This window comes from Miniopterus schreibersii, assembly GCF_964146895.1.
Source record: "Miniopterus schreibersii genome assembly, chromosome: 13".
In the NCBI taxonomy this organism is placed as follows: domain Eukaryota; kingdom Metazoa; phylum Chordata; class Mammalia; order Chiroptera; family Miniopteridae; genus Miniopterus; species Miniopterus schreibersii.
In genome coordinates, this window is record NC_138113.1 from 55,606,555 (window position 1) to 55,634,336 (window position 27,782).

Genomic DNA, 27,782 nt, shown 5'->3' on the forward strand with positions numbered 1-27,782 from the left:
CTCAGACCGCTTCCTGTCTCTATGGATTTTCCTGTTCGGGACATTTCATATGAACTAAACCATACAATATGTGGTCATTAGTATCTGATTTCTTAAACTTAGAATAATTTTTCCAAGGTGCATTCATGCTGTAGCATGAATCAGTACTTCATTCCTCCTTATGGCTGAACAACATTCCACTGTATGGATGAGCCACATTTTGTTTATCCATTTATCAATGGATGGCATTTGGGGTTTCTGCTTTGAATAATGCCTCTATGAACATGACATGTACAGGTTTTTGTGGACATAGGTTTTCATTCTTTTCGGAATATACCTAAGAGTGGAATTGCTGGGTGTATCACCTTTTGAGGAAATGTGAAACTTTCCCAGAGCAGTGGTTTTTTAAAACCTTTTCCAGTTCACAAACCACTTGAATAACTCCATGGGGGTCTCCTTGGCTAGTAGTCTTATTGTTAAACATCAATAGATATTCACCAATGAAAGAATTCCATTAAACCACTGTGTAGCTAAGTGTGTCCACAGATTGGCACCATTGTTTTTTAAAAAAAAGAACAGCTTTATTGAGATATAATTTACATACCATATAATTCACCCTTTAAAGTGTACAATTCAATAGTTATTAGTATATTCACAGTCATGCATTCATATCAATATTAGAACATTTCATAACTAAAAAGAAACCTTGTACCTGTTAGCCGTCACCCTCCATTTAACCCCCACCCCAAGCCCTAGGCAGCCAGTAGTCAGCTTTCTGTCTGCATAGATTTGCCAGTTCTGGATATTTGTCATGTAGGTGGAATAATGCAATATTTGTCCCTTTGGGACGGGCTTCTTTCACTTGGCATGTTTTTAAGATTCATTCATGTTGTAGCATGTGTCAGTACCTCATGTTTTTATTACCAGATACTGTTGCATTGTATGGATATACCACATTTTATTTATCCATTTGTCACGAGTCATACAGTAGCTCCACGCTTAATCTTTTGAGGAATTGCCAGGCTGTTTGCCAGAGCGACTGCAGCTTTTTACATTCCATCAGCAGGTTCCTCTGATCCTGGCCGACACTTGTTTTTGTCTGTTGTTTGTGGCCCTCCTAGTAGGTATGATGCAGTATCTGACGGTTTTCATTTGCATTACCCTGATGGCTGATGATCTTGAGCATCTTTTTATTTGCTTATTGGCCATTTCTGTGTCTTCTGTGGAGAAATGTCTGTTCAGATACTTAATTGGGTTTTTCTTTTCATTATTGAGTTGCAAGAGTTCTTCATTCTAGATACAAGTTCCTGTTCATATATATATACACACACACACACACACACACACACACATATACATATATATGTATATATACACACACACACATACATACATAACTCTGTGTGTGTGTGTGTATATATACACACAGAGTGTGTATATATACACACACACACACACACATATATATATAATTGGCAAGTATTTTCTCCCATTTAGTTCTTACATTTAGGTGTATGGCCCATTGGGAGTTAATTTTTTTATGTGGTGTTAGATAAGGGTTTTCATGCTTTTTCATGTGGTTACCCAGTTGTCTAACCCTATTGGCTGACAAGGCTAATCATGCCCCATTGAATTGTCTTGGGATCCTTGTTGTTGAAAATCAACTGACTGTAGATATAGATATTTCTAGATTCCCAGTTCTACGCCATTGATCTCTGTGTTTACTTTATGCCTGTACCTCGCAGTCTTGATTACTGTAGCTTTGTAGTAAGTTTTGAAATTGGAAAGTGTGAGTCCTTCAACTTTGTTTTTCTTCTTTAAGATAGTTTTGACTATTTGGAATTCCTTATAATTTATTGTGAATTTTAGGATCAGCTTGCCAGTTTCTCCAAACAAGAGTGTTGGGATTTTGATTGCATTGGCTCTATAGGTCAATTTGGGCAGTATTGCCATCTTAGCAATATTAAGCCTTCCAATCCTAACATGGGCTCTCTTTCCATTTATTTAGGTCTTCAAGAGTTTCTTTTAACCTTGTTTTGTAGTTTTCAGAATGTTTTGCATGTGTTTTGTTAGATTTATTCTAAAGTATTTATTCTTTTCACTGCTACTGTAAATGGAATTGTTTAGCTTCATTCTATATTGTGTGCTGCAAGTGTGGAAGCACAATTGACTTTGTGGTTTCCTATGTCCTGTGACCTTGCCGACCTCATTGGTTGGTTATAATACTTCTAAGTGAGCCCATGTCTGGTTTCTTTATTGTTGCTGAGGGTTTGTGTTAGCTTTGCTGTCATTTCCTTACTGCAACACAGTTTTGTTTCCCACTTACCTTCTTTGTACTATTGTCGTCAAACGTATTATATTTTTTGTTATATAGGGTCAATAATATAGTTATATACATTTTATACAATTGGGTGCTTTGTTACTGTAAAATATTAATAACACAAAATGTATTATTTCAACCATTTTTAAGTGGACAGTTCTGTAGGTTTTAAGTATGTTTACATTGTTGTACTTAGAGCTTGGTCTTTAAATCAAGTAAGAGTATACAGGAGAAAATGCAGTTATGTTGTCTATTAGAATTATTTTATTGATTCCCCTCCCTCTGCACTTTTTTCTGTGGGTTAAGTTACTGCCTGGGATCATTTGCTTTCAGCTGGAAGACTGTCCTTTAGTATTTTTTATGTGGCAGGTCTGTTTTTTTGTTGACTGACTTTTGTTTGCTTTTGAAAGTTATTTTGGTTGTATATAAGCTTCTTGGCTGATAGTTTTTTTCTGTACTTTGAATATGTTATCCCACTGCTCTCGCCTTATTTGTCACAAGAAGTCAGCTGTCAATCATTTGGGCTTCCCTGTGTTGAGGAGTCATTTTTCTTTTTTTCCTGTATTAGTTTCCTAGGGCTGCTGGAACACTTAGCAGCACTTTACTAGCTTAAAACAATAGAAGTTTAATCTCTCCCAGTTCTGAAAGCTAGAGTCTGAAATTGAGGTGTAAGTAGGCAGGGCCATGCTCCCTCTAAAAGCTCTAGGGCAGCAGTTTTCAACCATGTGCAGTGATAATTTTTAAACCATGCAATACCTGACTATGAGGGCACTGACCTCTTTTCCCTTAGATTGTCCAATAAAAAATGACAACAGCTATCCGGTGTGAATGAATCAAAATGATACCTATTTTTTTGTCAGATTGACAAAAAATATTTTTTTTTTGGTGTGCTGCAGAATTTTAGTAATTAGTTTATGTGCCATGAGATGAGAAAGGCGGGAAATCTGCTCTAGGGAAAATGTTCTCTTAGCTTCTGGTGCTGCCAATGTTCTTGAGTTCCTTGGAGTATAGACGGGTCACGCATCTGCTCTCTCATGTGATGATCTCCCTGTGTGTCTCCTGGTGGCATCAGGGCTCACCCTCCTCCTGTGTGCCTCATCCTAGCTAGTTACCTCTGCAGTGGCCCCATTTTCAAATAAGAGCACCTTCTGAGGTTCCAGGAAGGACAGGAGTTTTGCAGGGCAGTAGTAAATGCAGTAAAACAGCTTTTCAAAATTTATCATTGTGCCCTGTATGGTTTTCTCAGTGGTTAGAGCATTGGCCCGTGGACTGAAGGGCCCCGGGTTCGATGCCAGCCAGGGGCACATACCTTGGTTGCAGGCTTGATCCCCGGCCCCAGTCCGGGTGCCATGTGGGAGGCAGTCAATCGATGTGTCTCTCACATCGCTGTTTGTTTTCCTCTCTCTCTCCCCCTTCCACTCTCTCTGAAAAGCAATGGAAAGATAAACAAAACAAAACAAAAAACAAAACAAAACAAAAACTATCGTTGTGTCTGACGTTTAGCATTTTTTAGTATGATGTGTGCATTTCTTTGTTTTTATATTTATCCAATTTGGAGTATGTGGAGCTTCCTGAATGTGTAGATTAATGTGTTTCACCAGTTTTGGGGTTTTCAGCCATTATTTCTTGGACTATTTTTTGTGTTCCTCTCTCTCCTTTTCTGCTCCCTCCATTAGATGCATGTTGGTGTGCTTATTGGTGTCCTGCATTTGTCTGAGCCTCTTTCAGTTTCCTGCATTCTCTCTGCTGTTCTTTGGGTTGCATAAGCCCTCTTGATCTACAGTTTGCTGAATCTTTTTTTCTGCAATTGAATGTTGACTCCGTCTGGTGAATATTTTTGGTCCTTGTACTTGTCAACTCCAGAATTTCCATGTGCTTCTATTTTATAATTTCTCTCCTTTTTAGTTTCAGTTTACTTCTTTAAACATGGTTTCCTCCAATTCTTTAAGCATATTTGTGATGGTTGTTTGGAAGAACTTTGTAAATTCAATATCCGTGTCCTTACACAGGCTGTTTTTGTCGCATGGATGTTTTTCTGTGTACAAACCACGTATTCCTGTTTATTTGCAGATCTCATACTTTTGTAGCAAACTGGAAATTTTAGGTAGTATATTGTAGCAAGTCTGAATACTGTTCTCTCCCCAGGAGACTAGTTTTATTTTTGTTTGGTCCTGTATTTGTTTAGTGACTTGGCTGATCTCTCTTAGGGATGTCTGTGTCCCCTGGAAAGTGAAGCTCTGGTGGTTGCTCCTTAAAGGCCACAGATTTGGGCATGGACTCTCTTAAAGGGGGATGACCCTGGTTCTAGGAGGGCCCTGGCTGACCATCTCTTTCCCTGATGTCTCTGTTAAGCTGTCTTCCTTGTGTGATATCACACCAATTGTTAGGCCCCAGTAACTGCCAATTGAATGAACTATTCTTTGAATGATGATTTAGGTTATAATTTGCTCCTCAGTCTGGTCCATTAAATTCTGGCCCTTTGCAGAGGTAGACTTTGAGGCCAGTCTTTGAGGTTTGTTCTGACCCCAGGAGTGCTCTTAGGTGTCTCTTTCCCTGGGTCTCCCGCTGAGCTTGCTGGCTTATGGTTTAGCTTGTCCTCACAGAGCTCCCCAGCTCCTTTGAACTTCCCTACACTCTTTCACATAAGGTTGATTTGGGGGGCAGAGCTTTGGAGTGCTCTGTGTGTATTGACTGCCCCTGCCCTCGGGGAAGTCTCAGCTGCTGCTCTGGAGCTGGGGAGGGAGTGGCCCTGCTGCTCTACAGGCAAGAGCTGGGCAGGGGCAGCAGCCCCGGGTCTTCTCGCCTGGCCTCTCTCAGCCTGGGACCTCCACCTATGAGCAAACTGGGACAGTCTCAGCCTGGCCAGTGTGGGTCAGTGGTTGAGCATTGACCTATGAACCAGGAGGTCACAGTTCAGGGGTCGTACAGGAGGCAGCTGACCAATGGCTCTCTCATCATTGATGTTTCTCTCTCCCTTACAGTCTCTGAAATATATGTAGGTGTGTGTGTGTACGTATACACACACACACACACGCACGCACGCACACATATATAAAGAATGGCCAGTCTCATTAGGCACAGCCTGCTGTGCCTGGGGTGTGCGGTTGGACCTGGGAGGAGGAAGGGAGCTATTAACCACCTGGCTCACTAGCCAGGAATTTGGCCTCCGCAGCTCACAGCTGGAGGTGGTGAGAGGTGCTGGTGGCCGCCCCCCTGATGAGATTTCCTCTCTTGACTGGAGCCCCATGTCTTGGCCATGCCTACCACTCTCCCCTGTGAACTGTGAGGGAGGAGGGTAGAGGGGTGGGGGGTGAGCAATGGTGTAATTGTCAGAGACCCTTACTGAGTTTTAATGGAGTTTCTTGCATCAATGTGGGCAATTTCTAGACTTTAAATGGTTAGGTGGTTTTTTTTTAATCCTCCTCCGAGGATGTTTATTGATTTTTTTAGAGAGAGGGCGGGAAGGAGAGAGAAAAATTCATCTGAGAGAGAAACATTGATTGGTGGGTTGCCTCCCCTACGTGCCGTAACCGGAGATTGAACCCACAGCCTAGGGTATGTGCTCTGACTGGGACTCGAACGTGCAGCCTTTTGGTGCTTGGACAATGCCCAACCAGTTGAGCCGCCCAGCCAGGGCTAAATGATGGTGGTTGTTTTTGTTTTTTTTATCAACAAGGAAACAGTGACTCTAAATGACACACTAGATCAGATGGATTTAATTGACTTGCCACTCTAAAGCTGCAGAATATGCACATGGGACATTCTCAAAGACAGTCCACATCTTAGGACACAAAACAAGTCTCAACACATTCAAGAAGATTGAAATCAAATCAAGCATCTCCTTGGATATTTACGCCATGGAGTACTATGCAGCTGTAAAAACGAAGGATCCCTTACCTTCTGTTTCAGCATGGTGGGACCTGGAGAGTGTTATGCTAAGTGAAATAAGCCATTCAGAGAAAGACAGGTGCCACAAGATCTTACTCATATGTGGAATCTAATGAACAAGATAGACTGAGGAACAAAATAGATTCAGAGACACAGAAGCATGGGACAGATTGACGAATCTCAATGGGAAGGCAGGGGTGGGTGGGGAGAGATTAACCTAAGAATTTTTGTGCATATATGCATAACCCACAGACACAGACAATAGAGTGGTAAAGGCCTGGGGGGAGGGGCAGGTGGGAGGGGATCAATGGGGGAAAAAGAGAGACATTTGTAATACTTTCAACAATAAAGATAAATTAAAAAAATAAAACAGCTATAAAATAAATAAAAATACACAACTGTAATAAAAAAACAAATGGTGGTGGTTTTTTAAATTAATTTTCACCAGTTATGGTTGTTTGCTGGGGAACACATCTGCGGAGCACCTCACACACCATTCTGTAAATTTTTTATCTGAGACCTTGGTACACGAATGGTTAGGACACAAGCTTGTGTTTTGTTTTTCTACTCCATCTCGGTCAGGGGTGGGGAACGTCTGGCACACCTGGGATTAGGCGTCAGGTTTTATTTCAACAGGACTTCATGGCAAATTAAGTGTTTTAAAAGTGTAGACATAGGTGTTTATGTACTTTTTGTTTTAGGTAAAAAGAATACTTTTTTCCTACTGGGAATTTTTGGAAGAGGAGCTTGAGGTGAATGCAAGTTTTGCTGGAGAGAAGGCAGAGTGGAGAACAGGACAAAGTAGGACATAGGAGAGTCACGTCACATGTCTGTTTTCTGAGTTTATTCTTTACACTCCCACCTCGATTTATCTAGCCTCCCCCAGTTATACCACTTCATTTGAATAGAGTCTTTTTATTAGTTAAATCAATTTTTTGAATGTAACTTTCACATTGTTGTGGTTTAAGTTTTAGAGCACGGGGTGGCTGCTCTACGGCCATCACAGGCCTCACAGCTGCGCCATTTCACCGTTCGCCTTCCTGCTCCGATGCTACCCGGACAGCGTTTAGGGCTTTGGTCGGCAAACAGCATCTATTACTTATTCATTTGTTCTTATGAATAATTTGAAAGATGGTAGTTTTTCATGAGGTTCTTGAGTCCATTTTAAATACCACTTTTTTTTTTTTGCTAGTTCACCAGATCTCTGAATTTTGTTAATCTCTTAAAAAAAGAGAAGTAATTAAAAAACCTGACAGGAATCGTATTAGAACCATATAAGTGATGGTCAGCATCTCACACATTATAAAACAAGAACTTTTTTTGTGTATTTTAAAATCGAGATATATTTGACATACAACATTGTGTAAATTAAGATGTACAATCTGTTGACTTGATATATTTATATTGTATTATGGTTCCCATTGTAGCATTAGCTTACACCTCTACCTTGTCTCATAATTACCATTTCGTCTAGCCTTGGGAACAATTAAGATCAGGTCTCTTAGCCAGGTTAGTATTTATATTACAGTTCTGTTGTCTGTAATCACAGGACTTATGTACCTAGTGGTTGCAAGTTTGTACCCTAAACAACATCTCCCATCCCAGCTCCCCAGCCCCTGGTAGCCACCCCTGTACTCTGCTTTTACCTCTAGATTCCATACAGAAGTGAGAGCAGCGTTTGTCTTTCTCTGCCAGGCTCACTCAGGTGTGTCCGCGTGTCACCTGTCGGGACTTCTCTCGGGCTGAGTGTATTCCACTGTGTATATACAGCCCACATCTTCTTAGTGCGTCCAGCCATCCCGACGCTCAGCTCTGTATCTGGGCTGTTGTGAATAATGCTTCAGCAGGAACCTTTTATGAGTGTAAAATTTTCTGTCCAAGAAGGAGACATTTTGAAATGTGTAACTACTAATTTTCGGTCTTCCTTACTGGGCGGCAGTTTCAGTTTTGGGCTGTTTAGAAGCTGGCTGATGGTGTAGCCTCTCGCTCTGGAGTAAGCAGTAAGGATGCCGCTCTGAAGCCCCTGCCACCTTCCTCCCTCCCCGTGGGCTAAGTACGTTCTCGGTTGTGGCTGCCCCAGAAACATGTCTTCTGGAGGTTGACTGTCAGCGTGTTCTCTTGTGCTTTCTCCGGGCGTGTTCCACACACTGCCCTGATGCAGATAACTGGAGGAGCGGGGTTCGTGGGCTCCCATCTCACCGACAAACTCATGATGGACGGCCACGAGGTGACTGTGGTGGACAACTTCTTCACGGGCAGGAAGAGAAACGTGGAGCACTGGATCGGCCACGAGAACTTTGAGCTGATCAACCATGATGTGGTGGAGCCCCTCTACATCGAAGGTGAGTGACCCCGCACTGCTGTCGCTGGAGCCTGCGGGTGTGAGTTCACCGGAGTGCCAGCCCCCAGGGCCCGCCTTCCGACTCAGCCAAGTCCAGTTTGGGCTACGTTTTGCTCTGGATCGGTCTTCCTGTGTACAGGGCACTAGTCTAGCTCCTGTGATAGAGTGGTCATGCCAGTGTGAGTGTCTGACTTCACTGGCCCATGGCCCCCGGTTTTGAACTTCATGGTCTATTGCAGTGGGTGCTGCTGTGGTAGGACAACTGGCTTTAAAATAGGGCGATTTCCTCGGATTACCTGGGTGGGCCACCCAGTAAGGTAGTCCCAGGAGCTCCTAGGAGCGGCAGAGGAAGCCGGAGAGCCTGTTTCTCATCCGCTCAGCCTTAGCGTTGGGTTCTCCCATGCTCTTGGTAATCCCCCATCCTGTTCTCGTCCCCTGTAAGAGTGAAGACTCTTCCCCACAGTGCCATGGACTCCAAACTCCTTATGTGAGGAATGCATCATCTGACACCCCCAGGTGGGTATGGTGGTGCTTTGCAAAGGTAATAATCCCTTCCCTCCCTCCATGAGGTGCAGGATGACTGAACCAGTGAGTTTGGTTTCTCGTGCCCGCTCCCTTTTCCTCAGTGCTGCACCGTCACACAAAGGGCCCCCTTGACTCACACGTGTTGCCTTGTGTGTATAGTGCCCGTCCTATTTGACGCACACTTCTGTTTAGTTCCTTTTACTGAGTTTTTAGCCTGTGCTCCCCTCAGTAGACTCCATGTGGTGTAGTCTGAAGTCCATTCTTTTAGCAGCAATGAGCAGGTTAATATGTACTGTTGATGTGATCAGTCATTTCCCTCCTCTGCCTGGTAACAGTGCATAAGAGATGGTAGCCCACAGTTGAATACGTAACTCTATTTTTAGTTTCTTTTTTCCTACTAAAAGAAACTTTACTTGATCTAATATTTACACCATAGCAGGAATGTGCTTCGGCTTTGAAAAATGTCTTGTGGAACTTACTTTGGTGTGTTTGCTCTGCGGGGGCCAGCAAGTTGTTTGGATCTTACGGAGGTAGCAGTGGTGTCACCCATTGTGGCAGCATTCTAGCAGAACTCCCCCACCGCACAGATCCTCCCCATTGTTTTCAGACTCTAGCCGTCATGTGTCAGAAGCAAAGACGGGAGCGCTGTGATTCTAACCTCACCGTTCCAGTGGGCCATCAGCTATTGTCTGACTTAGATGTGGTCGAATTCGAAAAGCAGGATGTGGCTGCAGGGCACTTAGCTCCGGGTTGAGAAGGGGGCTGTAGAACTCAGGGATGCGAGGTGGTGATGAACTGCAGAATCATGAGAATGAAAAAAAAAAGAGATGCTGTTGTCATAGGTGTTAGGATGGAGGCCTCTGTACTGTGTGGGTTAGATTGTAGAGAAAAAAATATGATTCCTTTAGAAGGAATTGTCAGTACTCATTGAAATAACTTAACCTGATTACATATTGCTTTGAAATGGATTTTAAAACTGGTTTCACCAACCCAGGCATGCCAGTTTCAGATGTTGAATCCACCCTGTAAAACTCTTAGCTCTGGGAAGAGTAAAGTTAATTATCCATCCAAGCCCTCTCTTCAGGACACGAGGAGTTTTCTGAGAAGTGAGGGTCAGGGTAGCAGGTTGTGTTTTGGTTTTATGTGGGAGAGGCCAGGCCATTAAGAAGATGACAGTGGGGCTGCAGTATTGAGTCAGCTCCTTGTCCACCTTGGGGGCATGGAGGGTGAGATCGGTGCTGAGTGCTCTGTAGAGAAGCAAAGAGCCCTGTACTCTTGGAGGCAAGGATGGGGAAGCACAGGACACTGGTCAGTGACTGCGGAGGGCTTTTCAGAACAGATCAGACACTACTGAAGGGAGACGGAAGTACCCATTCAGTAAGAAGTCTACACAGTAGATACAGTATAAGAGGGAGGAAGGACATAAGGTCATGGGCCTGGCCTGCAAGGAACTTGGAAAGCATCACTCCAATCCTCACAACAGGAAAAAGGCTGAACAGACTGAAATTCAACAACTTTTGTCCGCTTCATTAGAGAACTGAGGTTACAGAGCAAGTTGCCACCTGAAAACCGGAGTCACAGGTCAGGCACAGGGTCTGATAGCACTTTATAGAGAATTGACTAATTCTACTGAATGTAGACAAGCTTGACAGTTAAAATCTCCAGAACCCCAGTTTTGAGGGGTGGGTGGCACACTTTTGTGAGTTTCGCCTCCAGGAGCCCCTCTAGGCTATACTGAAGATCAGAGAAAAATCTCTTGTTTTCAGCGGGGAGAGGGGAAAGTAAACATTTGAAGTACACCCAGGGCACCTCTTCTCCCTAACAAAGGCCTGCCCTTAAGGGAAACTGTTTTTTCAGAACCTAACTGATGTGAGGGAAGGGAACTACTCAGCTCAGTCACACTAAAAGACGGAGACCTTATCATAGGACTGCAGAGTGCTGCTTCTCCTTCCCACAGTGTTTTACCACCATGTCAGTGATACTCAGGCCCTGTTTAAGAAGGAGTCTCTAGGGAAACCCAAAGACAACAGGAATGACAAAAACAAGAACTAGAAGAAATTTTAGCCTCTGACACCTGGAGCTGAAGCAGGCAGTGAACACAGTCTGACTCCTGGCCAGATGAACATAAGATATCACATTAAAGACCTGCTTATCTGTTTCTTTCACTCGATACATCATTTCTGCCTCTCAGTGAAAAATTACAAGGCATGCTAAAAGGCAAGGAACACATTCTAAAGAGACAAAACAAATATCCGAACCAGAACAGATATGACAGAAATTTTGGAATTACCAGACCAGAAGTTTAGAATAACTGATTAACATGCCAAGGACTGTAATGGGAAAAAAGTGGGCTGTACTCAAGAACAAATGTGTAATGAAAGCAGAAAGGTGGAAACTAAGAAAGAATTAAAAGGAAAATGCCTGAAATAAAAGCACTGTAGCAGAATGAAGAATGCCTTTGAGGGGCTCATTAGTACATTGGACAAAGCTGGGGAAGGGTCAGTAAAAACTTCTTAACTGAAGGAGAGTAAATAAAAATACAGACCAGAACAGAATATTAGCAAATGGGGACAGCTGCAGAAGGTGTGGCATATGCATTGTGAGAATTCCAGAGAAAAAAAGAAAGGAACAAAATAGATACATGAAGTGATAAGTGGCTGAGAATTTTCTGAAATTAAAGATAAGCACCGAGCCACAGATCAAGGACTCTCAGAGAAGACCAAGCAGGATAAATACCCCCAATCTGCACCTAGCCATATCCCATTCAAACTGTAGAAGATTAAAGGGAGACAACATCTTGAGAGAAGCTGAGGGAAAAACACACTTTACCTATAGAAGAACCAGCATAAAGATGATACCAGACCTCTCTTCAGAAACCATGCAAACCTGAAGAATAAAGAGTGAAATGTTTAAAGAGTTGAAAGAAAACCCCATCAACCTAGAATTCTAGGTTGTCCAGTGAAATTATTCTTCAGATGGATGGAGAAATAAAGACTTCCTCAGGCAGAAGTTGATGGAATTTGTCCCTGTGTCATAAGTGTTAAATGAAGATCTTTACAGGGTAGGAAAATGATGTAGGTCAGGAACTTGGATCTGTGTAATGAAAGGAAGAATTTTAAGACGGAATAAGTGATAGTAAATGTTAAACAAAAACCTTGGGAGCTAAAAGTTGCCCTGAAAGAAAGGTTTTTTTGAGCCATATGCTAGCCAGAAAAGGACCACATCCAGGGGCATGCAGCCTAAACCACCAGCAGGAGGCGAGATGAGAAGACAGTCTGCCATCCTGGGGCTGACAGGGCTCTTTTATATACAGTGAGTTTGGAGAAGAAAAATGGTAAGTTGTTTTGAAAGAGCTTATATTGACTATACATAAAGCAGGCAGGAGAAGGTGAAATCCTGGGATAGGTGAATTGCCTGTAAGGAAGAAGCATTTCCTGCTTCTTCTGGATTGATTGTAGGCAGCAGTCCAACATGTTCATATGTAAGTGAGATGTGGGGGCATCTGGTGGTTGGCTGTTCTATGGATAATTTCTGAAATAGCCACCTGGGGTTGATTCACAGTTTCGACATACAGTATGTAAACAATCATCCCCAGCTATTAAATGATTAACTGGCCTTGTCTCTTCCGCTCATCCTCCTGGAATTTAATTTAGGACATCGCAGAATGTGTCTCTTGTCATAAAATAAAAACATTTATTTTTCTTATCTTTAATTGATCTAACAGATAACAGTATCTTCAGAGTAGTAATAGCAACCAATATATTGGGTGATTACTGCTTTAGGATAAATGAAATGGATGACAGCAGTATTATAAGGGACAAAAGGAAGAATTGGGAATACAGTTATATGAGGTACCCACTCCCTGTGAAGCAGTATAGTGTTATTTGAAAGTGGATGTAAGGTAGTTGCATTATAAATTCTAGGGCAGCAACTAAAAAAAGTTTTAAGAATAATTAATATGCTAAAAGAGGAGAGAGAATGGGATTATATACACTGCTCAATTAAAATGAGAGAAGGCATAAAAACAGTGGAAGACAAAGAAATAAAGAACAGGGGACATAAATAGAAAATAGTTAGAAATTTGGTAGATAGTAATCCGGGTATATTTATAATCACTTTAAATATGAATGGTCTAAATACACCAATTTTTTTAAAAAAAGACTTTAATAGTGTCAAAAAAAACCAAGATCCATTTACGGTTGACCCTTGAACAACACAAGTTTGAACTACAGCTGTCTGTTTATACATGGATTTTTTTCAATAAGTAGTGTAAATGTATTTTTCTTACAATTTTCTTAACATTTTCTTCTTTTAAGCTTACTATATTATAAGAATACAGTATATGCCCTGGCCGGATGACTCAGTTGGTTGGAGCATCATCCCATACACCAAAAGGTTGTGAGTTCGATTCCCAGTCAGGGCACATACCTAGGTTGCAGGTTCAATCCATAGTCTGGGAGTGTATAGGTGGCAACCAATTGATTTTTCTTTTTCACATCGAGGTTTCTCTCTCTCTCTCTCCCTTACTCCCTCTTGAAAAATCGGTAAAAAAACATATTCCTAGGTAGGGATTAAGAAAAAAATATATACTGTGTTTTTTAAAAATAATTTTTGAACTACACTTGACATACAATATCATATTAGTTTCAGATGTACACTCCAGTGACTAGACATTACATAACTAAGTGATCATCCTGATAAATCTTGTACCCATCTGACACCATACATAGTTATTAGAATATTATTGACAATATTTCCCCTGCTGTACTATACATCTCTGTGACTATTTTGTAACTACCAATTTGTACTTCTTAATTCCTTCACCTTTTTCACCCAACCCCCACCCTCTCCCATCTGACAACCATCAAAATGTTCTCTGTATCTATGAGTCTGTTTCTGTTTTGCTTTTTTATTTTTTTAGATTCAGTTGTTGATAGATAGGTATTTATTGCCATTTTATTGTTCATAGTTCTTTTTTTCAATTTCTTCTTAAAGGAGACCCTTTAACACTGTATATAAAACTGGTTTGGTGATGATGAACTCCTTTAGATTTTCCTTGTCTGGGAAGCTTTTATTTGTCCTTTGATTCTAAAGGATAGCTTTGCTGGGTAGAGTCATCTTGGTTGTAGGTCCTTGCTTTCCATCACTTTGAATGTTTCTTGTGACTCCCTTCTGGCCTGCAAAGTTTCTGTTTAGAAACAGCTGACAGTCTTATGGGAGCTCCCTTGTAGGTAACTAACTGCTTTTCTCTTGCTGCTTTTGCTTCTTTCTTTGTTTTTAACCTTTTGCATTTTACTTATGATGTGACTTGTTGTGGGCCTCTTTGGGTTCATCTTGTTTGGGGACTCTCTGCACTTTCTGGACTTGTATGACTATTTTCTTCACCAGGGTAAGGACTTTTTCTGACATTTTTTCAAATAGGTTTTCAATTCTTGCTCTCTCTATTCTCCTGGCATCCCCATGTTGCAAATGTTGGAATGCTTGAAGATATCCCAGAGGCTCCTTACACTGTCCTCATTTTTTTGGATTCTTCTTTTTTTTTTCTTCCTGTTTTGATTGGGTGTTTTTTGCTTCCTTATATTCCAAATTTCTGGTTGTTTTTTTTTTACTTCATCTACTCTACTGTTGATTCCCTGTAAATAATTCTTCATTTCAGTTAGCGTAGTCTTCATTTCTGATTGGTTCTTTTTTATGATTTTCATGTCTGTTTTTTTCTATGCTGTTGAAGTTTTTTTAAGTTCATCTGCTCTTCCCCTAATTTCATTGAGTCCTTATAACCAGTGTTTTGAACTCTGCTTCTGGTAGGTTGCTTTTCTCCATTTTGTTTAGTTCTTTTTCTGGAGTTTTGTTCTATTTCATTTGGAATATGTTTCTTTATCTTTTCATTTTGGCAGCCTCCCTGTGTTTGTTTCTGTGTATTAGGTAGAGCTGCTATATCTCCTGTGCTTGGTAGACTGGCCTTATGTAGTAGGTGTCCTGTAGGGTCCAGTGGCACAGCCTCCCTTTTCATTCAGCCGAGCTGGGCACTCCAGGTGTGCCTCTGTGCGATACATATACACCCTCCTGTTGTAGTTGTGCCTTGATTGTTGTTGGTACTTCACTGAGAGGGATTTACCCCCAGGCCAATTGGCTGCAAGGACTAGCTGCTACCACCAACCACCATGGAGGATCAGCTGTACAGGTGCCCACCCCATGGATCAAGACTTTCTTCACTTCAGCAGGGCTCTGGTGCCTGCTGAATCCATCCTTGAGTGTATTTCTTATGGAAGTCTTTGGGTGGTGGTGCTTTGATGACGCCTGAAGCTATCCACTGGGTGCTCTGGCTCAGGGTCCTCCCTGGAGGTACAGGCCAAGCTCAGCCACCATCTGTGTTCTGCCCAGGGCCACCTGGCATGAACTACAGAGCCATCTTCAGATGTTTGCTACTTATGTTGGGCTTGAAGGTGCCCAGGAGAGACAAAGCTGTGAACCAAGGCAGGCTGCTGCTAGTGCTGGCCCGGGGGCCACTTACTGAGAGGTATGGGGCACACTGAGGCCAGATGCTGCTTGTTTGAGAGATTTTAGGAAAGTCTGAAGATGAACCAAGACAGGCCATTTATATGGAAATGCCACTGGAAACAGCTTGGGTGGGCCCACAAGTTGGCTGGGGCTGGGTCTTGGACACACCAGTGTGGGGTGAACAGTGTTAGCCAGGTTGATGGAGAGCCTCCCTGTGGGCTCTGTGGGGGAGGTCTCAGCAAAGGATCCATGGCTTCTGCCAGCTCTTCTGTCTGGGAGAATGCTGCCCATCCAGCTCTCGCTCTGATGCCTGACAATTCAGTTCCTTCCTATATGTCCCTGGTTCCTTTCCAGCTGCTGCCCCAATGCTGGAGCTCAGAGGGAGTGAGTCTTAGTAAGTCCATGAGTGGGCCTGGGACTCCAGCAGCCTCCATTCACTCAGCCACAATCCCCATTGGTTTTTACAGTCAGAAGTTATGGGGATTTCTCTTCCTGGCACTGGAACCCTGGGATTGGGGGCCTGGGATAGGGCTGGATCCCCTTGATCTTCTGTTTGGACTTCAGCCTACATAATGCTCCCAATTTTTACCTGCCACATGTTGGTGTGGGATCAGCCCATTCTGTGTCTCTACCCCTCCTACCAGTCTCGATGAAGCTTTTTTATGTCTTTAGTTATAGGACTACCATTCAGCTAGATTTCAGGCGGTTCTGAATGGTGGTTTTTCTGTAGTTCTGTCATGTTTTTGATGTGGTTGTGGGAGGATGTGAGTACTGCATTTACCTATGCTACTATCTTGATCGGAAGGCCCCTCAAAGCCTTTGTAAATGATCTATAATGTGTTAATTGACTATTTATAATGTTATCAGTAAGACTTCTGGTTAATAGTAGGCTATTAGTACTTACAATTTTGGGAAGTCAGTATTTACATGTGGATTTTCATCTGCATTGGGGGTTTATACCCTTAACTGACCCCACATTGTTTAGGAGTCAACTGTGTATGTTTTTTTACAAGTAACCCACATGTTATATATAAAGATAGGTAGTTTAAAAGTAAAGAGGTGAAGAGAGATATACCTTGCTAATACAGAGGAAAGCTGGGGTAGCTGTGTCAGTTTCGGACAATCTAGACTTCTGAGTAAGGAGCGTGGGCAGGGTTAAAGAGGGACATTGCACACTGATGCAGGACTCGCTTGTCACCTAACAGAGCATCACAATACTGAGAGCTGAAAGGGGGACTAGGTGAGTCCACTACTGTTGTTGGGGACTTTAGCTCCCCTCTGTCAGATGTGGACAGATCCATCAGGTACAAGTCAGGGCATAATAGAATCAGCACTACCATTCGCTGGGTAGAGTTGACATCTGTGGACTACCTCATTCAACAGGGGCAGAAAACGCGTCTCTTCTCAAGCTCCCATGGAAAGTCACTCAGGTTTACCACATTCTGGGCCCTTAATACATGCTAATAAACTTCTAAGTTTGCTAATAAATAGAAAGAAAGTTGAATAGAAATTATATAAATTATGCTTTCAGACCATAGTGGAATTAAACTAGAAATCAATAACAAAGATTGTTGGAAAACCAAAAAATTTGGAGATTAAACAATATAACACATGGGTCAAAGAAGAAATCTCAAGAGAAATTACGAAGTATTTTGAACTAAATGAAAGAATTAGGTTTCTTATTTATGTATTTGATAAAGAATGAGATGGAAGAGAATCTTAATTTTTTTCACTTTTCAAAGACTGTTCTTTCCTAATGATAAAAGTAATATATACATGATAAAGAGAATTTGGAAAAGTATAAAAAAATAGAAAGTTATACTTAACCTTCCTATCCAAAAGTACTCTGTTCATGTTAATATCCAATCATTTCCCTAAATGTGATTTTTTAAAAATTAAAAACATGCTTAGTGGGAACTATAGTTATATGGTCCAAAATTTTTTAAAAATTTAAAACATATACTGTAAAAAGTCTTCATCTTGCCTCTGTATCCCATCTTGCTAGTTTTCAGCTCTCCTCAAGACACTGCTGTTAACAATTTTTTGTGTTCATCTGCAGTTTCTTTATGTGGCCCAGTTAATATAAATAGTTACTCATAATTTCCCCTTATTATAGCTAAAGTATTCTTTATTGCTCTGCATCTCATTTTTTTCTGCTACTTGTATCCTGGTGACCTTTCTGCATCATGCATTCAGCTACCATTCAGCTGCTTGGTAGTCTGTGATGTGGCTATTCCAGATCTATTTACAAAGAGACATTTCCCCCCAACATTATTTTATTAACATTTCCCCATCTTACAAGTATACTTTCATTTTTCCTGTGCTGTTGGATATTTAGGTTGTTGCTGTTTGGGGCCATTGTAAACCTTGCTTGTGAAAGCCACCTGAATACACATCTAAGTCACTGTCACCACCTTAGGACACATGTCCAGGCTCCTGGTGCATGGAGCCTGGCCTCCCTACAAAGCAATTCCAGTTTACTTGTCCAGCATCTGCATAAGCCGGAATCTTGAGAACAGCATTTCTGTAGGGAAAGAAAAAGGCAGAAGTGCCCATTGTGTGGTGGGGAGCCAACTCCTGGCGCGTGGGGTGCCTGTGTGAAAGAGGTGCAGGAAAATGGAGGCAGAAATGGCAGGAGTGACAGCAGGGACTGTGTTCCAGGCACTGTTCTAATCACTACGTATGATTACAAATTCAGTTCTTCCAACACTCCTGTGAGGTAGGCAATTATGGTCATTTTATAGGTGGGGAAACCAGCTTGGTGCCCTCTTACCTACCTTTACCCAGGCATGGAATTCCCATGAAAGGCCGGGAGAGTGGATGCAAGGACCAGACCGGGAGAGGCTGACTCTTCATACCCAGCCACCCTGGAGTCAAAAAGGTGGGACACAGGTGTGTGCCAAGGACACTAGTCCATGTTTTTGCAGACATTTGAGGAGTGCTGCTGGGATTAGAACATTGTGATTAAATTACAGTTTAGACATTTCCTTTCTTACTTTCAATTTACGTTGCAAATATGAACATAAAATGCAGAGGCTACAGTTCTCAGAGATCCTCTGTTCAACTTGGAGCCATGGGGCGTTCCTCCCGTGCCACTCAGGCCCTGGGGTGCTTTCTGGCCGGTGTTATCATGGTGAGCCCCTTAGTACTTGGAGGAGTCTTAGAGAGGAAGGTGGCTGCCAGTGTCCGGGAAATTGGCAAGTGGTAACTTTCCATCCTGGGCCAAGCCAGACCTCTGGCTCGGTGTGTGCAGTCTTTTTTTTGCATTGAATCGGTATTATTTGATAGGAAATTAAGGGAAAACCCCACTCTTGCTTTTTTGTGCCAAGAGCAATGTGATCTTTACACTTTGGAAAGGTCTGTGTCTCTTGGAATCTTGTTTTCCGTAAATACTGGTGTTGGGGACCAGGGCTGTGCCATGTGCTCTGTGCTGCAGTGATGTCCTGTGCAGTGGTTGTGCCATGCCTCAGCCTCGGGCTGTAGAAAGAGAAATGTGTAGCATGTCTCTATTGTGGGATTTCACCATACACTAAATAATCATGCATGTTCACAGAAAGAACCAACTCTGCGTTGCATTTTTTAATTCTTTGCAGAATCTTCACTTCCAGGGTGCCAGTACTTAATTGGCATCTTACCAGTCCAGCAGGTGTGGCGCTGGCCCAGGGCGGTTTATGCAGCCTGCTCTAGGAACTTAAAACCATCAAAGGGAGATGTAAACATTTAGTGGCTTCTTATGTGGATTTCCCGTTTGGTAGGAGATAACACGATTTCTCAATGAACTCTGAACAAAAATTTTGAGTAAAGAGTTCAATTTTGACGTTATTTTCCCCTTCACTCTTTTGTCTCATTTATGTGGGACTCAGGGCCAGTGCAGTTCATTATGGACGCCTAGAAAATTCACTGGTCGGGCGAGTTGGGTTTTCAGAATGCACTGGAGGGCCGGGCGTGCCTCCACTTTTCTACCCTCTTCCCAACACAAAACTACCAGGCCTGCATTATGCCAGGAATGCCGTTTTAAAACTATATAAGGAAATTAGGTAAAAAAGAAAAACACTGGTTTGCTTTACTGTTTAATGTTTCATGGTTTCCCTTCCTTGGTAATTAATTTGAGTCCTACAGGCTCACTTCTTATGGCTCCTGGTTTTCTAGCTGTGATTACAGCGCATGGCCCTTGTAAATATAACCGGGGTCGGGGTGAGTTCATCTGGCCATCAGTCTCTAGGGGGCGCATGTCCAGCGACAGTGGGCCTGCCTTTCTCCGTTTTTATTTCTCTCTGCACCCCCCACAGAGTGGCTCAGTGCCATGCTCATTTCTGGTATACTTTAACTGTGCAGTTGACATGTTTTGAGGAGTTTTGCTGCTCTGTTATTAATATTCCTTAGTGTTTTCATAGCTCCTCTCATGGATTATTTATGCTTGTTCTAAACTTTCTCCCCCACTCTCCTCCTAATTCCTTATTGGATTAATTAGTCAATAGATTCTTATATCCTGTCCTTTTTAGGACAGTAACTGGAGTTTATGTGGATGTTATGGGGAGAACAGATTCTCATAGCAAAGAAGGGCTGTTGAAAACATTGTTTTTCATAGGGTTTTCAGGTTTAGACAGGATGCCTCAGTGTTGCTATTTAACATCACAAAATAATTTTATCGAGCACATCTGAGCCTTTTCAGGTGGGTGAATGGGGAGCAGCTGCTGGGCTAAGTTGCCCAGTGGTGAGAGATACAGGGAACCAGATGCACAGCTTTCGAATGCAAAACCCAGTTTATACCTCATCTCTTTACTCAGCTAACTTATTTCGCATTGTTCACAAACTGCCCGGGTGGGGCTGAAGCACCAAGTAGCGGTTATCTGTTTTTGGTTGCAGATTCCTGGGCTGCCTAGACATTCTGATGCATTGTCACTGCCTAGGAATCTGCATTTATATGTGCTCCTGGGTAATGGTGAGGCCACCCTCCCTGCAGAGAGCAAAGTTGGTTGCTAATCACAGGGGAGAAAAGAGTTTGCTTCTCCTGCTCAAAGAGCTGGTTGTCATCTAGTAGAGTTTTGTGTGAAGCACTTGACAAAACAATGGGGAGGGAGGGAGAGAGAAAAAAATAACATCGATGTGAGAGAGAGACACTGATTAGTTGCTTCCTGCACATGCCCCAGCCGGGGCTGAGCCTGTGACCGAGGTATGTGTTCTTGGCCAGAATCGAACCTGGGACCCTTCAGTCCGCGGGCCAATGCTCTAACCACTGAGAAAACTGGCTAGGGCTCTTAGTCTTTGATGTAGTTCCTTTCACTGCAAACATCACCTCGGATTAAAACAGTGCTGAATAATTGGTGCTGGCTTTAGGGACGTTTGGAGGCCCCATCTATGAGAGCAGAAATGGTGGTGGTTGGTGACTGTGTGTGCCCCCTGCTGCCAAGCTCGGCCTGAAGGTCTGTCTGTTATACCCAGGTTACGTGAGACTAATTCACACAGAGACCGAATTGTTTATTTGGAGTTTTTTATTATTCTCCAGCGGCTGCGAATGGGCTCTTGCCCTAAACAAACTCGCAGTCCCGAACAGTTTTTGCAGGGAGAATATAAAGGCAGAAAAAACAAACAAACTACATTCTATTTGGTGAAGGGGGAGCAGTTCGGTCAAGGGGACGCAGGCGGTGGAACTAGCGAAGCAGTAGACTGAAGCTAGGATAAGCTTTACTCAGCTTCCTACAGTTACCTATCCTCTGGAATTCTGTGGGCTGCCATCCTTTGCACTGCACCAGGAAAGGAGAAGAGGTCATTGCTTCTACATAGTAAATTTTGTTGCTCTTGTTTATCTTAAAGTAGCGGTTGTAAGGGTAGGAGATGGGGTGCTGTGCTTCATATCGACGCTCACTGTTTGAATCTGGCAGTCCCGCTGGAGAGCAGCAGCCGGTGTGGTGAGGTGTTTTAAAAAGAGGAAATGCAATGGTCTGCTCCTTACACCTGCACACCTTGAGCTTTTAAAAAAGCAGATGTGCGGGAGCTGACCCATGCTGTTATGGGCACATCTGCAAACTAGAAAAGAGAAAGCAGCCTAAGAATGACGGGATTTTGTGAGAACTATTCTGTCAACTTGCAATTGTCATACAGAATTTTTATTTGTTTGTTTTTAGTTGATGTTGGGGAAAGAGGAAGGGAGAGAGAGAAACATCAATTTGTTGTTGCACTTATTTATGCATTCATTGGTGGTTTCTTGTATGTGCCCTGACCGGGGATCGAACCCACAACCTTGACATATCGGGATGATGCTCTAACCAGTTGAGCTACCTGACTAGGGCCTCATTTGCTTTTTGTTTTTAGCAAAAGAGGTGGGGATTGCACAGCGGTCACAGGAGTTTCCTCATACTTAGATAGATCCCTTCAGTGAATTTGCATATTGACAGACTATAAACAACTTTAAAAGGTCTTGTGTAGTTTTAGTTTTTTTAAATATGTTTTTATTGATTTTTAGAGAGAGAGGAAGGAATAAGAGAAGGATAGATGGATAGAACAACATTGTTTGACAGCCTCCTGCTCACTCCCACTGGGCATCACGTCTGCAACCCGGGCATGTGCCCTGACCAGGAATCAAACTGACTTCTTGGTTCCTGTGTTGATGATGTTCAAGCACTGATCCACACTTGGCCAGGCCGGTTTTAGTTGTTTTTTTTCCTCGAAGAAAAATTATTTTAACACCAGGGGTTCTATTTTTAAGTTAACTCACTGGTTTTCAAATGTGGCTTTTAAACATCCATATTATAAACTTCCAGAGTCTCCCTGCCTGGAGTGTCCATGTCAGGGTGCCAGGAGCCCGGGCATTCCAAAACTTCCCTGGGTGATGATGTAGAGCAGGGGCTGGTGGGGAATCTCGAATGATCTGCAGTCTCTCAGGAGCCTGATTTTGACTGTTGTACGCCCAGGATTGGGAAAGGGAGGCGAGCAAATATATAAACCAAAACCATTCATTTTTCACTTCAGCTTTGGTAATAAAGGTTTTACCCATTTTCACTAACACTCATTTTTTCATTTGCTTTCATCACTCATCTTTGTGGGTTTTTTTTTTACCATCCTAAGTACTTTTTAGTTGATTTTAGGAGGAAGGAGGGAGGGATGGGGAGAGAGAGAGAAACATGAACTTGTTGTTCCACTTACTTATGCACCATTGGCTGATCCTTGTATGTGCCCTGACTGGGGATTGAACCACAACCTTGGTGAATGGGGACAATGCGCTAACCAACTGAGCTACCCAGCCAGGGCCCCATCTTAGCCATTTTTTAAGTGTGCAGTTCAGTAGTGTTAAGGATATTCACATTGTTGTAAAACAGATCTCCAGAACTTTTCACCTTGCTAGACTGAAACTCTACCCATTGAGCAGTAACTCCCTCTCCCCCTCCCACTAGCCCCTGGGAACCACCATGTGATCATGTGTTAATTCTGGTTTTAATATTTCAAGGAACTGCCATATCGTTTTCCACAGTGGCTGCATCATTTTACACTCCCACCAGCAGTGCTCAGTGGTTCCAATTCACATCTTTGCCTTCACTTGTTATTATTTTCTGTTACTTTTTAATAGGATCCTAAGGGGTGGGGTGTAATTGATGCCTCCTTGTGATTTGGATTTGCATTTCTCTGATGATTGTTGACACTGAGCATCTTTTCATAAGCTTATTGGCCGTTTGTCATCCTTGGAGAAATCCTATTCAAGCACTTTGCCGTTTTTTAATTGGGCTGATATTTTTGTTGTTGATTTGTAGGAGTTCTTTATATATTCTGCATATTAATTTATCACAGCTATGATTTGCAAATATTGTCTCCCATTCCATAGATTCCCTTTTTACTCTGCTGATTGTATCCTTTGATATTGGCATAAAGTTTTTAAGTTTGATATAGTCCCAATTGTATATTTTTGCTTTCATTGCCTTCGTTTTTGGTGTCATATCCAAGAAATCCGTGCCAAATCCAGTGTTAAATTCAGCTTTTTCCCATGTTTTCCTTTAGGAGTTTTATTGTTTTAGGTCTTACGTTTAGATCTTTAATCCATTTTGAGTTAATTTTTGTATGTAGTGTGTAGTCAGGTAAGGGCTCAGCCTCATTGTTTGCTTACAGATACTCAGTTTTCCCAGGACCATTTGTTAACCCTTGCTTCTTTCTCCATTGAGTGACTTGGTACCCTTGTTGAGGATCATTTGATCATATACAAAAAAGACTTATTTGGGGGCTCTTTATTCCATTGACATATATGTCTGTCTTTATGCAAATGCCACACTGTTTTGATTACTGTTGCCTTGTAATATGTTTTGAAATCAGGAAGTATGAGTCTTTCAATTGTGTTCTTTTATAAAGATTGTTTTGGCTGTTCAGGGTCCCTTGAGATCCCATATGAATTCCAGCATAAATTTTTTTCTGTTTCTGCGAAAATGTTGTTGGGATTTGGATAGGAAGGGGTGGTGTTTCCTAGTACTCTTTTTTAAATAGGAAGACCTTTTTTAAAAAAATACCCCAGGAATTTGCTGGAATAATCTTGGCAAACAAAGAAACCTCACAAATATCCAGAAGATGGGACCTACAGCCTTCCTCGTGTTCTTGTCTCCCTCGACACAGCGTCACAGTACAGGAAAAACAGTCCCTGGTTATTCCAGGAACCTGTACAATACCTGGAACTCCTTCCCACAGGTGCTGTGTGTGGAACTATCCAGCTCCCCCTTTCCCTTGGCCTTGGCTGCTCTTGTGTATGCAGCTCAGACACCCTCAGGCTTGAAAGACTGATCATTAGAGAGAATTAAGTGGTGACCCAGCTCACAGTCTGGAGCACCACTCCTCCTTGTCTGAGGATGAGAAATTCTCCTTCTACTCTCACTCTGGGGTTGGGCAGCGTGTCAGGAAACAGCCCCAGATCGTTGAAGGTGCTGCAGTGATTCCTGCAGGAGATTTTCAGGGTGATGGGTGGTGGGTGGGTGTGGGTGGGGAGCTTGGGCATTTTTGGGTGGTCGTGTGTTCTGAGAAAAGTTATATCAGAGTTTGCTCGTTTTGCCTGTCATCTCTGAAACCTAGCCCCTGATGTGCTGTTACCTCAAAGGAGAGCCCTGGTCCCTGGTTGGGAAGCGAGTGGGAGGCCTGGGGGATGGGGAGCCAGTAGTGGAGGAATCGCTGCAGGTGCCCTTGGGCGGGGGCTGAGGCTGTGAGCATGGGAGGATTCTTGTGGCAGTAGTGTCTCAGGTCCCCATGCCCTGGCTCTCCTGGGATGGTGACCTAGAGCTGAAGGGGCAAGGCCATCTGCTGGCGGGGTGGCTTCCTCCTCCGCGCCTGCTCATCTTGTTCCTTCCTTAGGAGCCGTTGTTCCCGGGGCCGCTCTGCTGTGTGGCAGGTGTCCCTGACCTGGGGGCGAGGGTTGTGGGTGGCGATGTTACAGGGATGCCTGTGCATCGAGGTTGTGTGTAGAGTCCCAATTGTTGTGCTGTTCGTGGCTGTAGAAACCACCCCCTGAGGTCATCTCAGCGTGTGGTTTTATGTGTCCTGGATACATAAGAGCAAAGTGAAAGGCTGTTTTCTCCCATACATTTGTGCCTTTGCTTTTACGTCTGGCTTGTTTTACCATTTAAAAATGTTGTTTACTTTAGAGCAGCAATTTTCAACTGGTGTGCTGCAAGAATGTTTAAAACATGCAATACCTGACTGTTTCATTTGGGGCACGGACCTCTTTTCCCTTAGATTGTCCAGTAAATGACAGGAGCCAACACAGCAATAGACGTTTGGTATGAATCAAAAGTACACCTATTTCTTCTGTCAAATCAGCAAAAAAGTATATTTTGGTGTGCAGCAGAATTTAAGTAATTTATGTGTACCCATGGGATGAAAAAGGTTGAAAATTGATGCTTTAGGTTTTGGTACTTAATTCTTTGTCTGAAAAATCAGTCTTCTGATTTGACTGCCGCATCTGGGGCAGGTCTTCTCAGAAAACAATCAGCTTGGTTCTCAGACTGACCCTGATGAGAGGAGAATCGGCCCAAATAATTGGCCCAGCACATAACTTTTTGTTCCACATAATTAGACTTTTTGGTTTTGCTTAAAGTTCTCCTTATGGCATATATAAATTAGTTCCTATGAAGAATAATAAAATAAAATTTTGGTGAAAGATACACAAACACCTTTATTAAACAGTCTGAAGTCAGGGGTTCAGAATTATTTTAGTGTTTTCTTGGAAATAACATGCTTCTGTTTTGTCTCCTGTAGTTGACCAGATATACCATCTCGCCTCTCCAGCCTCCCCTCCTAACTACATGTACAACCCCATCAAGACGCTGAAGACCAATACGATCGGGACGCTGAACATGCTGGGTGAGCTGCGCCTTCCTTCCTTTGCAGCTGCTATTGGCAGCATGTAGACGGCTCCGAGCGTAGGTCTTGACTGTGCTATGGAGCTTGATCCTGGCCTTTACACCCTCCCTCAACCCCGCCTGGGCTATTCAGTGTGACTTTATTTGCCATCAGAATTGGTCATGGGGAGACGGTCATGGTAGTAACTACTCAGTCTATTGCCCCAGTTCCATCCCCTGGGTTGACCATCTGTGCTTCCAGGTGAGGACCCAGCCTCCCTCCACTTTCCCCTCTGACACATGGCATGGCGCCTTCCTGCTGCAGAGGGGCGCTGGCAGTTCAGCTCAAGATTGGGTTGCAGAGGACTACACACACACAGACACACACAGCACACACACACCGCAAACACACGTACCACACAAACACATACACCACACACACATGCCATAGACACAGCACACACACACACACACACACACACACAGGTTTCAGGAGCGCTCCTGGAAGGAGTGGGAGGAAAACTGTCCTCATGGGGCTGTGGAAACCTAGTACCTGGCTCCAGACTATGGCAGGACTTGCCTTAGAGTGCGAGATGAGAGAGAGCCCATTAGAGGTGGCCACGTGTGTATTTCCAAATGACATGCTGTGGGCAGTGTGCACACACTCATGCTTGGAGTGGGAGGCATGCTTACACTTTGCATAGGCTCCCAGCACACCCGGGGCTCTGATGAGTTACAAAGTTCCTTTAAAAAGGAACCGCTTTTTAAAATGCCCAGGAAAAAACGGGTTTAATTATAGGACAGGTTAAACAAGTTCTACCACTGGATTTAGGAAAGGTGGCAGTAAATTTAAATCTGACTGAAGCCTCAGACTAGAGTCTGAGAGGCAGTTGGCGCTTGGTTTTCAGGGTTTGTAGACCTGACTCTGTGAGAGGAGTTCAGCTTTGTTGGAGTGAAGTAAACGGTCATTTGTTGTCCTCTGTGTTTGTCTCCTGTCCTGGTCACCTGACAGAAGAGAGTGCTCACTGCTCTGCTTATAGGTATGGTGTGTGACAGGCTGCCCTGCCTTCATACCAGAGCTAGACACAACAGAGGAAAAACATGGGGCACGGGGTGTTTATAAAGATACCATTCAGGCCGTGCAGTGATGTGCCCGTGGCACTGCCCTGTCCATGGTGGAGGTCAGTAAGGACTGTACTCAGGGTCCTCTGCTGGGGACCTGGCATCTCAGGGGGAGACTATATGGCAGAGGTGTCAGTGGCTCCCAGGAGGAGGGAAAGGTCCCAGAAAGGAGGCATCCGTAGAGTGCTGTTCGAGTTCAAGGTGCAGTGGCGTGGGCTAAGGCCCAGTCCTACGTGAGGGTGGACCTGGAGGTCTAGAAGGGATGGCAGAGGGTCTTCTGGGAGTGACTTGGACAGAGGTGAGGAGGGATGATCGCTAGGCTGGAAGAGACCCAAATGGGAATGTATTCTGAGCTGAGGAGCTGTCTCCATTCTGCACACGCCGCCTGGCTCTTCCTGGTGGGGCCCCTCTCTGCAGGCTCACCGCCCGTGTCCTGTGCTGGGCATCTCCCTGGTGCAGCGCTTTGTCCAGTCTCTGTATAGACACCTGGACGCCGTAGCAGCATGGCCGTGCTGCCCTGGCTCCTCCCTGTGGGGAGGGAGACGTTCTTTTTCTCAGGTATGCCGTGCCAGCATCCTGGTCATGATACTGAACTGAGCTGTGCAAATTTTTACCATTGGGGGAAACTAGATAAAGTGTACATGAGATCTCCCTGTATTCTTTCAACTGCATTTGAATGGATAATTCAGATTAAAAGTTTAATTAAAGAGAAAGATGTCAGGTCCTTGTGCAGCTACCATGTCTCTGCTGTCATGTGGTGTCGTCCACTCCGGACTCTCTGGTGAGCTGGAATGAAGGAGATGGG

The 27,782-nt window shown here is 43.4% G+C and overlaps 1 protein-coding gene across 5 annotated transcripts in view; it reads left to right on the forward strand.

The window, feature by feature from the left end:
* The window catches only part of UXS1 (UDP-glucuronate decarboxylase 1), a 91,747-nt gene that overhangs the window by 39,422 nt on the left and 24,543 nt on the right, over nucleotides 1-27,782 (forward strand). For all 5 annotated transcript variants that reach the window (XM_081157200.1, XM_081157201.1, XM_081157202.1 and 2 more), the window contains 2 exons: nucleotides 8,349-8,529; nucleotides 25,773-25,877. In XM_081157200.1, the coding sequence (XP_081013326.1) occupies nucleotides 8,349-8,529; nucleotides 25,773-25,877 (286 nt within the window). The remainder of the gene's footprint in view (nucleotides 1-8,348; nucleotides 8,530-25,772; nucleotides 25,878-27,782) is intronic.